General features: G+C 37.5%; 1 protein-coding gene across 4 annotated transcripts; it reads left to right on the forward strand.

Annotated features, from left to right (window-relative positions):
• Positions 1–243: 243 nt before the first annotated feature.
• LOC107820857 (peptidyl-prolyl cis-trans isomerase CYP57-like) lies at positions 244–15,079 on the forward strand. Of its 4 annotated transcripts, none has more exons than XM_075246009.1 (10): positions 244–559; positions 3,135–3,313; positions 3,409–3,510; positions 5,045–5,151; positions 5,256–5,397; positions 6,835–7,057; positions 9,580–9,625; positions 13,119–13,314; positions 14,244–14,375; positions 14,597–15,079. In XM_075246009.1, exons 1-10 carry the CDS (start codon positions 340–342, stop codon positions 14,735–14,737), a joined length of 1,488 nt encoding a protein of 495 aa, XP_075102110.1. In that variant the 5' UTR covers positions 244–339; the 3' UTR covers positions 14,738–15,079. The 4 variants fall into 4 exon arrangements, with proteins under 4 accessions (XP_075102110.1, XP_075102111.1, XP_075102112.1 ...); XM_075246010.1 differs by having other exon boundaries at positions 13,122–13,314; XM_075246011.1 differs by having other exon boundaries at positions 245–559; positions 9,580–9,619.
• The last annotated feature ends 1,349 nt before the right edge of the window (positions 15,080–16,428 follow it).

Here is a 16,428-nt window from a genome sequence, read left to right on the forward strand (position 1 = left end):
ACTATTATATAGTGATATTATTATAAAAATGTCTGATTGTAGTTCAGAATTGAACTCGCATTATGAGCGGGAGACTTTACAACTGAATAAAATTTGTAAACCTTGTTAGTAAAAATAAATTACTTTATGAGATTAAAAAAAGAAAGAAAATCGGCTTAGGGCGAGTAACCGGAACAAAGAAATTAAGGAAAATTCTGGAGAGAAGAACGACGTCGTCCGGAGGACATATTTTAGCACCAAGCAATTGAACAGTCTATTTCGGTTATGTAAATTATTAGGAGTTGAGAAAGAAGAAAAACCTCCATAACCAATTGATGCTAGAAAGCAGCTACTGAATAAATGTCGTCAGTGTACGTATTGGAACCGCCGACGAAGGGAAAAGTTGTACTCAACACGACGTATGGGCCCTTAGATATAGAACTATGGCCAAAAGAAGCACCAAAAGCTGTAAGGAATTTCGTTCAATTGTGTCTCGAAGGTTACTATGACAATACCATTTTTCATCGTGTCATCAAATCTTTCCTTGTTCAAGGTGGTGACCCTACCGGCACTGGCACTGGTAACAAAAATTATTTCATTTTTTTAATCTACTATTTCAGTTAGCAGTTTGATTTTTTTGTTTAATTTGATTTACTTTGAATTTCATACTTTGTGTGTAATTGAACTTTGAAAATCGTGAATGTTTGATTGTAATTGCTATTTAGGGCTAAATGGAGCTTATTTGTGTAATTGGCAGGAGCGGATGTAGAGTTATCGGTATGGGTCACCGAACCTAGTAGCTTTGGCTCGGATGCTATATATATGTTAAAATATTCACTAAATACGTACAAATAATCCCTAACTGGAACCTGTAGAGTTCAAATCCTAGATCCGCCTTTGTCACTAATTGGACTTCTCAAATAGTGAGAATTTGATCATAATTACTATTGGGGCTAAGTGGTGGGAACTTAAACGTTATTCATGCATTTCATTTATGTAGTTCATGAATTAAAATGTTAAGTGTATTGGGTTAGGGGATGCATGTATTAATTTATGGTTTTGTTCATGTACTTGGGAAAAGGAGAAGACAAAAAATTAAATGAAGATACATGTACACTAGGCTTGATACATGATATGGATGTCACATAAATGCACTTGTATCCTAGTCATTTTGTTCAACCCAAGTAGTCCAAAGAAGAATCATTATAATAAAGAAGAAAGATTAAGGCGTTCACTCTCATCCATCAAATCTTGAATGACAAGATGCTGGAGATGCTCGAGAAGGTTGCAAGTGCAACCACCTCCAATAAAGCATGGAAAATTCTCCCAGCTTCCTTTAGAGATTGGACTAGGTGAAAAGTGTTTGACTCCAAACCTTATGAGGAGAGTCCAAATCGTTGCAAATAAGGCATTTGAGTCCATCTCTGATTATATTTCAATAGTTTTGGCTATTGTCATTCAAATGAAAAGGTATAGTGAAGATTTAAAGGATGAACAAGTTGTTGCAGAAGTAACACGACCCTTAGATTCATGATTTAACTATGTGGTTGTTGCCATTGAAAAGTCCAGACTTGGATACCATGGCTATTGAATAACGTATCGGATCCTTAAAAGCACATGAAGTAAGAGTGAAGAAGCTGAAATAATAATCAGTTAAACAAGCTCTGCAAGCACATCTTTCTTTGGAGGAGAAAGATGAAAAGCATGGATTGCAAGAAAGAGGTTGTGGATGTGGGAGAAGTCATTGTAATCAAGGAGGAGGAGGTGGATACCTCCAAATAAATAAATAAAAAAGTTGAGACTCCAACCAAGGAAGAGGTCATGGAAGAGGTAGAGGAAGAAGGCCGACAAGGAAGGCATGACAAATCAATGTTGAAGTTATACTTGTCATGAATTTGGTCATTACTTTTGGGAATGTAAAAAAATGTGGAAGAAAAAAATTATTTTGCAGAGAGCAAAATAGATGAAGATAGGACTTTACTTATTGGATGCAAAGGCGAAAAAAGTATAGAAAGAAACTATTGGCACCTTGATTTTGGTGCAAATACTCATATTTGTGGAGAGAAACATTTATTTGTAAAGTTTGCAAAGTTGAATGGTGGCAACATTACTTTGGGAGACTCCTTGCGAGTTCAAATCAAAGGTAAGGGTATAATTCTTTTTCATTAGAAATGTGGAAGTTATCAATTTATCTCTGGTGTCTTATATATACTAGAGATGAAAAGTAATATTTGGAGTTCGGGATAGCTTTTGGAGAAAAATTATGATATTCATTTGAAAAATGAAAGGTTGACTATGAAAGATAAAGTTGGAGATTAGTAGCCAAGGTTCCTATAGCTATACTCCCTCTACTCTAGCTTGTATGACATAGTTTGACATGATACGATGCTTAAGAAAGATATGAAGGCTTTTGAAACTTGTGGCCTTAAACATGCCATAGTATTTGTGGCTATAAAACTATTGAAACTTGTGGTTTTAAACATGCAATAACATTTGTGTGACTAAAATAACTTTATTAAGGGTAAAATGAGAAGTTTTAAGTTAATTTATTTTCAGAAATAGAAATGAGTCATTTTCTTGGCCTGGATACCACCGTCTTAAAAAACAGCAACAACAACAACAACATATCCACTATGATCCCACAAGTGAGATCTGGGAAGGTGAGTTGTACGCATACCTTACCCCTACCTGTGTGAGGTAGAAAGATTATTTCCGATAGACCCTCGACTCAAGAAAAGCATTTTCAGAACAAGTTTGAAAAATACAAGAGTAAAAAAGTTAAAGATGAAAAAGTTAAGTTTGGAAAGTATTGATACCACCAATATATAAAATAATCTTTTCTTATCTTTCAGTGAAATCCTCTTTCTTTGTCATAAAGAAGATAAAAGATTAAGCTCCAAAAATGGACACGTGACCCATCTGAAGAAGTTGAATGACTATCTTCCGGAACTTTTTTGTTCGCTGACATTATTTCTTTTTTCTTTTTCTTTTAGGGTAACTGTTTTGATCTCCGATAAATCTTCATTCAGGGTGGACTAAAATGAAGAATGTTAGCTTCACTGGAAGCTCTCACTAATCAAGCTTATCATTAGTTGGGTCTCTTATATCCTCTTTTAGCATGCATTGCTGAAGATGATTTCCGTGGACTCATGCAGGTGGTGAAAGCATATATGGTGGTGTGTTTCCTGATGAATTTCACTCCCGTTTAAGATTCAAACACAGGGGTTTGGTGGCATGTGCTGGTGCAGGCTCACCAAATTCAAATGCGAGTCAATTCTTTATGACTTTGGATCGTTGCGATTTTCTCGACAAGAAGCATACAATTTTTGGAAAAGTAATCTACTTTTCTCTTTACACCAGGCATACTACATCTTGTCAAACCTTTTAACTTGTTTCTGTAGTTTTAGAGCTTCATTCCCTTATTTGCAGGTAAGTGGGGATTCAATATATAATCTTATAACATTGGGTGAAGTTGAAACTGGCAAGGATGATCGGCCTGTGGATCCTCCACCTAAGATACTATCTGTAGAGGTACCTAGATTTCTGTTTGTGCTCCCTTTCACTGCCTGTCTATGAGGTTGTGGCTACTCTTGAATTACATATCTCATGCTTGCCTTGAGGCCCACTGGATTATCGCTCGCTCGTCTGTGGTATTACCAAAGTAGTAGTTAGATAGACTCTATGTTACTCAACAGTATTTACTATTTAGAATCAGCTTTTTAACTTACTTTTCAGCTGTTTACCTGATTATATTATGCACTTTTAGTGCTATCAAAGGTGAAAAATGCAAAAAAGCTCCGAGGTCCATTGGGCTTTCGGCGCAAAATGCAAATAAAAGGTGGGCTTTAATGAAGAAAGGCACTAATGGAGAAAAAATACAAATATGTATATGTAGTCCAAGACTAATTATTATAAGCATAAATAACAAATATATGGACAAAGAAATTGAAAAACAATTACGATAAAATGAAATATCAATTGTTCAGTATTGCCTCTTCAGGATTACGCTCATTGCCTTAGACCCTTGATGACAACTCTGAAGCACCCGCTAAGAAGCGCTCAACATGTTTTGCGCCTCGCTTCAGGAACACTGGGATGAATTGGTGGAACAAGCAGTGATGATTTGTGCAGTTGCGCAGGGGACGTACCCAGATGGATTTACTTTTAACTTTTCCTTAACACTGTTGGGATGCAGTAAATCATGATACGGAGCCTTAAATACTAAAGAGTTCTAGTTCATCCTTCATAGTTTTGATTCAAAGAAAGGAGTATAAACGAACGTTGGTAGTTAGGGCCTTACAAGTCTGGTGGGTAGTGTTCACAAGATTATTGTATTACTGAGGCTTAAAGGGGTAGCAGATAAACTGATATTTAATTCACGGATCTTAGGTGTCAGCTTTTTTCATATGTTACATGGAGCCTCTGGTTGATGTCCCTCACCGGCATCGAGACGACAAGACATGGCTACGACATGGGATACGTGCCATATTCGATCAAGCCAAAGTCACCATGTCGATGTTTTGTTAGCTCTATCAGGATTATGGTCTGAGTGGAACCAGAAGAATCGTATTTTCTTGAACTATTTTCTTTTGTTCTTTTGGTTGTCCTCTGTATGTCTCCCTGTTCATGATCATATTCTTTGTCCCATAACAGCGTTAATGTCTTTCTTTGGATTTCTCTCGTTTGCTGCAGCTTTTTCCTCTTAATTAATCTTCTGTGAGAACTTTGTCCATTTCTTTAGTTCTTTATTTGTTATATTGTAAGATGTCATATGGTTCTTTCTTGACTGTCGTAGTTTAATGGTTAAATAAAATCATCTCATTTTGCTTTCTCTTTCTCTATTGCTCCTCGTTTTGTTGAAAAAACTGTTCTTTAAGTGTTGGGTTTCTCTCTGTTTTTCTAAATTATATCTAGCTTAAGAGATGTAATTTTCTGCAAATTATGTTTCCTTTAAGGTTCTTATGTTTTGTGGGCTGTCTTAGACTTATAGATCTTCTTCTACAGCCACTGGATTAGCTAACAGTCTGATGCTTATTGCTTAATTTATTCTGTGAATCATTGATAGGTATTATGGAACCCTTTTGAGGATATTGTCCCAAGACCGAAGCTTGCAAAAGCTTTACCTTCTGAAGTAACAACTGAGAAGAAAAATGCAAAGCATAAAGCTACTAAGTAAGATTTTTTTTCCTGACTTCTAACTGAAGCAGTTATTTAGAAAGTGAAATAGTTTTCATCTATATCTTACGTTTTAACAAACCCTTTTCTGTTTCCCTCAGAAAGTTGAACTTGCTTTCATTTGGAGAAGAAGCAGAAGAGGAGGAGAAAGAGCTTGCAGCTGTGAGTACAAGGATAAGAAGCAGTCATGATGTCTTGGATGATCCACGTCTGCTGAAGGAAGGAAAACATGATCAAGCTTTGGTAATGACCATGCCAATCCTGCATCATCTCTATCTACAAAAGTATCAAGCCCTGTACCTTATAGTTGCAATGTCAGAAAAACAAGTAAAATTATGACAATCTCTGGTAAGGAGTATATGTACATAAAGGAGTGCAGTCAGTTTCTTTGTATCTCATTCCGCTTATACATCGTAAGCAAGGGAAGCTCAATTTTAGTTTCTTCAAAGCATTAGCCAAGCAGAATTGAGTTTTCCTGCATGGGGGTTAAGGAGGCTTCTGATATATTACTAGCTTCCTTGCTTCTGTATCCCTTTCCCTCCAAGTAGAACAGCCCTTTACTAGCTCATCACAAGTATTCTTTTTGTTAAGTTCAAAGAATGCACTTTCCTTAAATAGAATGTGTTAAGAAGCACTGAGATTGCATCCTAGTGCTCAAATTTCTGCTCTAAAGAAGATACCTGATATAAATCCATCCAGGAAGCATGATATTAATCACAATTTGATCCACACCATTGTAAGGTTCTACTCAATAATCTATAGTTTTCTTTTCCCAATAGGAGAGGGGTAACCGTTCATTGGATAGTTGCGTATTTGCCTGAGCGTAACGAGGATGGTTGCGTGTTAGCCTACCTGTCATGGTTGTCAGGTTTGGTGTCTTATGTATTAGACTTTGGCTCATTACAACCTAACTCTCCAAAATTACTACAATGTTGCTCTCACATTATCGCCTAACTTCCTTGTTATAGTCCCAAATCTATGCATACTGCTAATATTATGTGCTAAACATTACCTCCATATTTACCACAACTAGCTACTGTTGGGTTCCTTTCTTGTCCTTGTAATATTTTATCAATACAGTTGGATCCTCTTTGTTCACAAAAAATATTGGTAATCAGTGCGGCTTTCATTCCACATTCAACCACTATGTCATATCCTATTTGAATTATTTGCATGGAGGTGCAATTATCATTATTCCAGCTTCGTCTCCTATTTTATTCCAAATGACTTCCTCTTCAGCATCTCAAAACCTTGCAGGAGTTGTAAGATCATGCGTGTCACTCTCAGCATTATGGTCAACTTTTGGATTTTGTAGTCTTGTCACTGTTGTCTCCTCAATCATTGTTACTTTTGCAATTTTTGTTAAGTAAGCTGTCATAAGCACCAGATTTGATATGTTCATAGGATTTATATATGGTTTTGGTTTCAAGCCTTGGAAATAGTCTCTTGCAAATATGCAAGGTAAGACTACGTGCAATTATGTTGTGTAATTATGTGTAATTATGTGCAAGGTAATTATGTGTAATTATGTGCAAGGTAAGACTACGTGCAATCAACTCAATGCGGTTCGGCCCTTCCCCGAACCCTGTGCATAGTGGGAGCATGCTGCACCTGGCTGCCGTTTCTTCAGTACATATTATGTTGTAGGGTAAATAACACAGTGGAAAACTGCCCATGCAGGACTCAAATGAAGGAAAATCGACAAGGGATGTTCAGTTGACAATCAGAGAAGCTTTGGGATCAAAGAAAGAAGCGTCTAGTAAAGAATCAGAAGCTGGTTTTCATGAATCCCTTGATAACAGTGATGAAGACGAGGCTGGCTTTGATGCACGTATGCGTCAGCAGATACTAAAAAGGAGGAAGGAGCTTGGCGATCCACCGCCCAAACAAAAGTTGCTCAGAGGTAAAAACATCTATTCAAATACGAAGACTAAAACCACTTTTGCAGCACACAATGTGGTCTCGTTTTGTTTGTTTTGTGACAACTCGTCGCCAAGTATCTTCTTTAAATATCTTGCAAATTCTAAGGCATTTTGTGGTGCTCCTACGTATGCTTTCATTGCTGTTAGTTCATTTGTTTGAATAAGCTTAGCTACCTGAACTTCTTTTATAAAGTTAAGTAAATTTTATTGATGATGGAGATATATTCACTATACTTGTTGTATACCAAAAGGCAGAGACCCTAGACAAAACTGTGGTGCGCTATGAATGCCACCTGATCTTTTATACAAATTGGAACCTTGTGGGTGCAGCACACTGAAACTAGGAATTATAGACTCTTTCTTACATGTACTAAATCTTGCTCTATCCCTTCATAGCTTCTCTTGTTTCTCTTTCTGTATGACCCATATGAGTTATAGTGGAGCAACTTTCCATGTATGCGTCTTCTTTACATTCCTTGAGAAGATGGAAAAAAGGTTGGCGAATTGGAAGAGACAATATCTCTCCCTGGGTGGTAGAATAACTTTATTTAACAGTGTGCTTGACGCACTACCCACTTACACTATGTCTCTATTTCCGGCTCCTTCTTCAGTGTTGAAACACATGGACAGATTAAGGAGAGATTTTCTTTGGAATGGCAATAAACTATCAAAGCCTATTTGCCTTGTAAATTGGAAAACAGTCATCAAAGACAAAAGGAAGGGGGGTCTGGGAATTAAGAACCTTAAGAATCATAATGAAAGTCTTCTGATGAAGTGGCATTGGAGATTCAACATGGAGGAAAATGCACTTTGGAGGAGAACTTTTTTGTGGAAAAGTTTTCGTTGGACAATCCACGGCGCACCAAAGAGTCTAGAGTGCCTCATGGCACCGGTTTATGGAAACATATTAGAGGGCATTGGAACAAGTTTGAGTCAAACATGGATTTAAGAGGCAACGGAAGGAAAATCAGGTTTTGGGAAGATGCATGGTTGGGTCATACGCCACTAAAAGACCAATTTTCAGATTTTTATAATCTATCCTTGCGTCACAATGGGGCAATTGCAGATTTCTATACATCGCAAGGCTGGAATTTGAGTCTTAGAAGGAATATTAATGATTGGGAAATGGAGAGGGTAGGCCTCTTGCTACAAATGCTAAGCAACGCTGTTTTGGACCACAACAAAATGGACTCTATCAGTTGGAAGGGTCACTCCAAGGGCATTTTTTCAGTTAAAAGTTGTTACAATGGGTTTTAGCAACAATGAGTTATGGCCTTGGAAAAAATATGGTACAACATGGCACCTTTAAAGGTTTCTTGCTTCTCTTGGATTGTGGCTAAGGAGGCATGCCTCACAGAAAACAATCTCCAGAAGAGGGGTTTCAAGCTGTGCAACAGATGTCCTTTATGTGAAGAACAATCTGAAGATGTTACCCACCTTTTTTTTGCATTGCAACGTTACAAACCAGTTATGGAACATGTTCTTTTCAATATTTGGTATGTCTTGGACCATGCCTAACTCCATTTCAGAAAGCTCAAAAGACCTGGAACACTGTACCTCAAGTTATCTGGTGGCCTGTCTGGCTTGAAGGAAACAGAAGAATTTTTTTAAGGCAAAAGAAGAAATTTACAGTGCCTTTGCATTTTGTTGATCGTTTTTTGGTGCAAACTGGTTCTTGTACCAGATGTAGATGATATTTTAGACGCAATTGCTGATTTGCACAACCTGTAATTACGCCCGTTGCATTGGCTTAGTGCAAATATTTATATAATATATTATTTACCCAAAAAAAAAAATACATTCCTTTGAAAGCCTAGCTGAACAATGCCGTGGACATGTTAACTTGAACCATCTCAAAATTATCACACCACAATCGAGCAGTTACCTGACAATGTAATAGGAGATGATCCACGTCTTCACCCGAGCTCTGTCCCGTCTGTCAAATCTCATAAGGAGTTACTTTAACATTTTCTCAATTTGCGTGCTACACCTACCGATGTCTATAACAGGGACATGAAATATGTGAGGATGCTTGATAGTGCTCTTAATCTACTGCCTTCTCTCGACAAATATCATTTTTTCCATTTTGCGTGTCTCTTCTTACTCTTTCTATTACCGTGTTCTATGTTGCTCGGTCCTTGTTAGATGCACCTAGGTGTAACGGAGATAGGTGGTGGGAAGAGCTCTAACCTTGTAGTTCAACACCTGTACTAGATTCTCAATGTTCTCCACTTCACCCACTGCGATGATTTCACATTGAACTTACTGCAGATCGGAATGTTTTTACCATGTAAATTGCACAAATTTATGTGTTTATAGGCCTGTAACTGTTTAGTACTAGCACACCCCAGTTTTACATGTATACTTGTATACAATTTTTTCTTATGTGGCTTCATTTTGGTTAAGCTTTGTTAAATTTTTTGATCATTTTGCGTTTATCAAAGAGGAGTTTAATCATTTTGCATTAATCTTTTAATCATTTTGCATTAATCTTCTTATTCAGAGAATGGTAATGCAAGAAATCGTTCGCCATCTCCTCCAAGGTGCAGGTTTAATCTTATTTCTCTCCATGCTGTTCTCGTTTCTTATAGCACATTGCCATCTCAAAATACAACAGTAGCTGAATATCTAGTTTCTTGACCATATGCTCTTTAACCATCTGCTTGTGTCCAGCATTTATTACGTTCTACTTTTGTTGAACTACATGAATATGCTTTTTATATGAGATGGTCACATGGTTCAACAGTGGTTATCCCTAAATACTTATTATGTGAGAAGGCACGGGAGAAAATATGTTATTGATATATTGAATGAATAAATAATACTACACAAGAGGTCCTTATTTATAGCTATACTATACAAGGACATACTACTCCTCTACCAATGTGGGACAATACTACACTATATACATGCTGTAAATTAACACTCCCCCTCAAGCCGGTGCATACAAATCATATGTACCGAGCTTGTTACATATATAACTAATACGAGGACCAGTGAGAGACTTGGTGAAAATATCTGCAAGTTGATCATTTGACTTCACAAACTTTGTACTAATCTCTCCTGAAAGTATCTTTTCTCTGACGAAGTGACAATCAATCTCAATGTGTTTAGAACACCGGATTTGATGCAATATGAAGGGCAGCTTGATTATCGCACACAAGTTCCATCCGACTGATTTCACCAAATTTCAACTCCTTGAGCAATTGTTTGGTCCAGACTAGCTCACATGTTGCCATAGCCATTGCTCGATATTCTGCTTCTGCACTAGACCGAGCAACTACATTCTGTTTCTTGCTCTTCCAGGATACCAAATTTCCTCCTACGAAAACACAATATCCAGACGTAGAACGTCTATCAGAAGGTGATCCTGCCCAATCAGCATCTGAGTATCCAATAATCTGTTCCTGGCCTCGATCCTCAAAGAGTAACCCTTTGCCTGGAGCCGATTTTATATATCGAATAATGCAGACAACTGCATCCAAATGACTATCACAGGGAGAATTCATAAACTGACTTACAACACTCACAGGATAGGAAATGTCGGGTCTAGTCACTGTGAGATAATTTAATTTTCCAACCAGCCGCCTATAGCTTGCAGGATCGCTAAGCGGCTCCCCCTGTCCTGGCATAAGTTTAGAATTCGGATCCATCGGAGTGTCAACAGGTCTGCAACCTATCATCCCGGTCTCCTCAAGAATGTCTAAAGCATATTTTCTTTGAGAAATAACAATACCTGAGCTAGACTGGGCAACCTCAATACCCAGAAAGTACTTCAATCTGCCTAGATCCTTAGTTTGGAAGTGCTGGAAGAGATGCTGCTTCAGATTGGTAATACCATCCTGATCATTGCCAGTAATAACAATATCATCAACATAGACTACCAGATAAATACAGAGACTTGAAGCAGAGTGCCGATAAAACACAGAGTGATCAGCTTCACTACGAATCATGCCAAACTCCTAGATAACCATGCTGAACTTACCAAACCAGGCACGAGGAGACTGCTTTAGACCATAAAGTGACCGACGCAAGTGACATACAAGGCCACGAGACTCCCCTTGAGCAACAAAACCAGGTGGTTGCTCCATATAAACCTCATCCTCAAGATCACCGTGAAGAAAGGCATTTTTAATGTCCAGCTGATAGAGGGGCCAATGACGAACCGCAGCCATGGATAGAAAAAGGCGGACTGAAGCCACTTTAGCCACGGGAGAGAAGGTATCACTGTAATCGAGCCCAAATATCTGAGTATATCCTTTGGCAACAAGACGGGCCTTAAGTCGATCAATCTGTCCATCGGGACCAACTTTGGCTGCATAAACCCAACGACAACCAACAGTAGATTTACCTGAGGGAAGAGGAACAAGCTCCCAAGTACCACTTGTATGTAAAGCAGACATCTCGTCACTCATAGCCTGTCGCCATCCTGGATGAGACAACGCTTCACCTGTAGACTTAGGGATGGAAACCGAGGACAAAGAAGATATAAAAGCATAATAGGGAGATGACAGACGATGATAGCTCAAACCGACATAATGAGGATTAGGGTTAAGTGTGGTCCGTATACCTTTCCGAAGTGCAATCGGTGTACTAGGAGCAGGGTCCGCAGCAGGAGCAGGGTCAGGTGCAGGACGAGAACCAGTTGGGCCTGATGGAGGACGCAAACGACGATGATAAGTCAAGAGTGGTGTTCCTGTGGCCGGGGAACTAGGGGGAACAACACTAGACTCCTCAACGGTTGGTATGGATGAAACCTCTGTGGTCGAAGGTGGAGGAGGAGCTATAGTAAACTCCTCAAAGGTCGGTATAGGTAAGACCTCAGATATATCATGGTGGTCAGCATAGGTAAAGAAAGGTTTAGACTCAAAAAATGTGACGTCAGCTGACATAAGGTACCTACGAAGATCTGGAGAATAACAACGATATCCCTTCTGAACACGAGAATAACCAAGGAAGAATTACCAGAAACAGAAGTATCAGTCTGAGCAACTGAGGCTACTTGTGGAGATGTCTGCTTACTTGCTCGATACTGAAGGAGCTCATTATATTCTTCTTTAGATAAAGAAAATCCTTGGTTACCTGGAGTCTCGGTCTGAGCAATGTAAGCATTTTTGGGTGGACGACCTGTAAATTAACACTTATTACTGTTTGTTGGATAGCAGGTTACTGACAATATTAAGTTGTGAAATAGGAAGTTATTGAAGCTTAAATATGAGAAATTTAGTAAATTGGATAGCATGGTTAAGAAAAGGCTTCAAACTTTGATTGAGATGATGGATTTACTTCTTTTCTATATTACATGTTGTATGCTAAGGAAAGCCTTGTTTGCTGGCGCATCTCCTTTTGAAAGGGTGGAAAATGCTTTTGTACAAATGAGGGTATGCCTTTTGTTTTCTGTTAAATTCTTGAAGCACCCATGAGGTGCTAATTAGTAGAGATGATTGTGGAGAACTATATTTTGGCATAGGTTCATTTCGATTGGTATACCACTTATATATTGGGGACGTTCTCACGAAATCTGTACAATTGTTACTTTATGGTAATAATTCACTGCCTGCTCGTTCCTATTGATACCATCAGGCATCTTGGTATGGGCACGGTTAGATGAAAAGGTTGAAATAACTAGGAAATAAAGATGTGGTCAAAGATGAGGTTATCTGACCTAGGATGACTTTAGTATTTTTTTCATCTCCTTTTTGCTGACACGCTATTTTTCTCGAGTAATTTGTTGCTTGCCATGTGTCCAAGGATGCATGGTTGAGATTGGGATACTGATAGCCATTAATGTCACACTAATTAAACTGTGGTTTGATTTCGAGTGGTTTAGGTTGTATGCACTCTCCTGCCACATAATGAACTGTTTGATTTACAGATTACATTCAGAACTATATTCTCTTCTGGTGCAAAAGATGACTATCTTGAGAAAATCCTTTATATAACTTTTTTTCTAACATAAAATTTGTGCTTCTCTTTCCCTCAACATATTTGAAAGCTCATTAGTTGCAGGTTTGCAGCTCAATGATCATAATTTGATTTTAGTAGGTCTGATGCTGAACATGACGATGACCGGCCAAAAGTGGATAAGTTGGCTCTTAAGAGAAAAGGAATAGGCTCTGAAGCGAGGGCTGAACGTATGGCCAATGCAGATACAGACTTACAGTTGTTGTCTGGCCCTGAACGAGAAAGACAGCTGCTAAAGCAAAAAAGACGAGGACGAAAAGGACACGAGGAAGACGTATGCCTCTAAATACTGTTAGATTTTCCTTTTCTGGTTTATGTTTTGTAATTATTTTTTATGGGGAACAAAAAACAAAAAAGAAAACAAAAAGGGTTATTGATGTAAGTAAAAAGGGGACTTTATCTGTAGGAGGTAGACTATGGGAATGCACATACAGGCTGACACATACAAATGCGCATCCTTTATTGAGCTTAAGACACTAATGTTAGTTAAGGTAGATGATATCCAGGGATTGGAAATACCCCCACCCATCCACCCCAGGAGCGCCCACATACACGGGCACTTAAAGTTTTCTCCCTCTGAATAGAAGGAATTTTGGGGATGAAACAAAGCTTCACTGAACGAGATGTGCCTTTATGGATCCGTTTGCGTATATATACTTGCCCATCCTCCTTCCCCACCAAAAAAAGAAAAAGAAAAAAAGTTGGTGACTACTGGAAAACTCGCTGTTGTGTTGAACCAAGAGCGATTTCTTCCATTTTATGTCCCTCTTGATACATGTGGCAGTTAGGGTTCTTTTTTTTTTTGCTGTGGCAGTATGGACAAATTGAACTAAAATTTCTTTGATTTTCGTTTTCTATGTTTGATGCATTATATCTTTTGCTTTTGCATAGTTTACAGGGTTTGTGTTGGATCCCTTTTTAATGGATGTTCATCCATGGTCTCTGTTACAGGAGTTCTTCCATTTTCTGAATGTTGTTTAAACATCTTAAATGAAAAATATCTGAAATCTTGTCTCTATGTTAATTCCAATATGTAGGAAAATTTCCATGTTGAGTTTTCTCGGTAATAGTTAAAAGACGTTAACTATGGATTCAGGCTGATTTAAGTTTGAACTTATATGGAATGGATATGTGTTCTTGCTGGCAGCTTTCTCTATTCTATGCGTTTCTGCAGTTTGCTCATTATTTTTGTATGTCTGTTAGGTGCTGGCAAAACTGGAGAAGTTTAAGTCTGGACTTTTTGCTAAAGCCAATGGATCTACTAATGCTGTCAAGGAGGAAGAGTTATCCGATTGGGCAGCAGTTACACTAAAATTCGCTCCTGAACCTGGAAAGGTACTTGTTCAATAACTTGTTCTCGGGATGGTTGGAAACTTATGAAAAGCATAATTCTTCATTGTTAGGCTCTATACGTGCTTGCTTTCTGGAGTTTCTTGCTTTGGGGGCAGTGAAGATTAAATAGGAATCAAACTTCACTGAATTTGAATGTGAATCCCCAAGACCTTCATGCTTATTATGTTCATTTCTCCTTTTTAAATTATTGGTTTCATCGGCAGGATAAAATGTCTCGTACTGAGGACCCCAACGATTATGTGGTACACGATCCTCTACTGGAGAAAGGAAAAGAGAAGTTCAATAAAATGATGGCCAAGCAAAAGCGACGAGAAAGGGAATGGGCCGGCAAATCTCTTACTTGAGCTGATCTTCCAGCTGAGGAAAGTTGAAGATTGAAGTGCTATTTGTGAAGTTACTCAGTATTCATATTGAAGTGGAGATGATGTTGGTTGTTTCTTTTTTGAAGGAAAGCTAGTTGGACTATGCATTTTGAGTCCCAATGTCCTCTTCCGGAAAGAAGTTACATAAGTGCCGGACCAAAAATACATCTGGTTATATGTATTTTTCCTGTCCTGTGATCGTTTCCTTTTATTCAAAATGGATAGGAAATGTTGTAGCAATATACTTTTGATTTCAAAGGAATGTGGAAATGATCTTAAGAATGTAAATATTTAACATTCCTGTTAAAATGGCTCCAAATTTGCTCATAATGGACTACAAAAATGGTCTCTTATGTTTGAGGTTAGGTTCAAAGTGGTCCCTTAAGTATGTACTGAGCAGTTTTGGTCCTTTAAGTATGTCAAAAGTTAACACTTTTGGTCTCTGCAAAGTTTAACAATTTATGTTTTGTTAGATTTGACGAAAGCTGTGGAAGAAAAAAATTAACCCTAAACACTAGGACGGTCCCATCAAATTGTAAAAAATGTAACACAAAAAATTGCAATAGACACTAAAAAAAATACAAAAAACAGTAGAAAATATACCTCAAAAAGCTGAATCAAATTTTAGAAATGGATAAAAAAAGTAGCAAAAATTACAAAAGTTGTACCTCTAAATGTGATTTCCTCTATTTTTTTACATTTCCCGTGAAATCGAACATACAAAAATATTAATGGAGACCAAAAGTGTTAACTTTTAGCAAACTTGAAGGACTAAAACTGTTTAATATATACTTAAAGGGTTACTTTGACCCTACCCTCAAACATAAGGGATTATTTTTGTCATCTTCTCAGATGTAACCATTATATTCTCTTTCCCTATGGCCAATTGGCCATTCCCTCCTTGGACCAGTTACTCTATACCTAAAATTAACTGAAGCAAATGTGTAAAAAAAAAAATGAAGTTATCTAGATTACAGTTTCTACTCAACTCGCACTATAGTTTGCAAAAAGACAAAAATGAAATGATTAAAGTAATTCAAAACACTCAGAAACATGAAAGTGAACAAAAAACATTTTAGTTGGAATGACAGTTTGTAACATCTTCGTTAAAAAGAATGGGTCAGTGCAGTAATTAAATATTAACCATATTCCTTTAACCTGAATTGCAGTAAGAAAACTTTTAAAATTCTGGTGGTAAGGGATTTGAATGAGACAGTCTTAATGTTGCTAACATTCCTTCTTTTTCCTAATATTTTTACGAATAGGGTGTGTTCCTTTAATTGCACTAAGAAATTACTGACTGTTACAGCTATGTATGAAAGTTGAAATATATCTAATTTTTAAACCAGTAGTTTTTCTACTCTATATTTTTCTAACTAATTACACCGTTCCAAAATAAAAATAATATGCGTAAATTTTCTACAATAAATATGATTTGATAACAACAATAGCAAACCCAGTGTATTCGCACAATTGGGGTCTAAGAAGAATAGTGTACATGCATATTTTATTCTTATCTTGTGAAAGTAAAAAAGTTGTCTTGATAGATCCTCGACTCAGTAAAAACATATATAGTCATAACATTGTTTAATACAATAATGGATACAGTAATGGAAAAGATGCAATTACAACAGCAAGTTAATAAGGAAATAGAAGCAACATAAACAACCGAT

Source organism: Nicotiana tabacum, chromosome 23, assembly GCF_000715075.1.
Source record: "Nicotiana tabacum cultivar K326 chromosome 23, ASM71507v2, whole genome shotgun sequence".
Lineage (NCBI taxonomy): Eukaryota > Viridiplantae > Streptophyta > Magnoliopsida > Solanales > Solanaceae > Nicotiana > Nicotiana tabacum.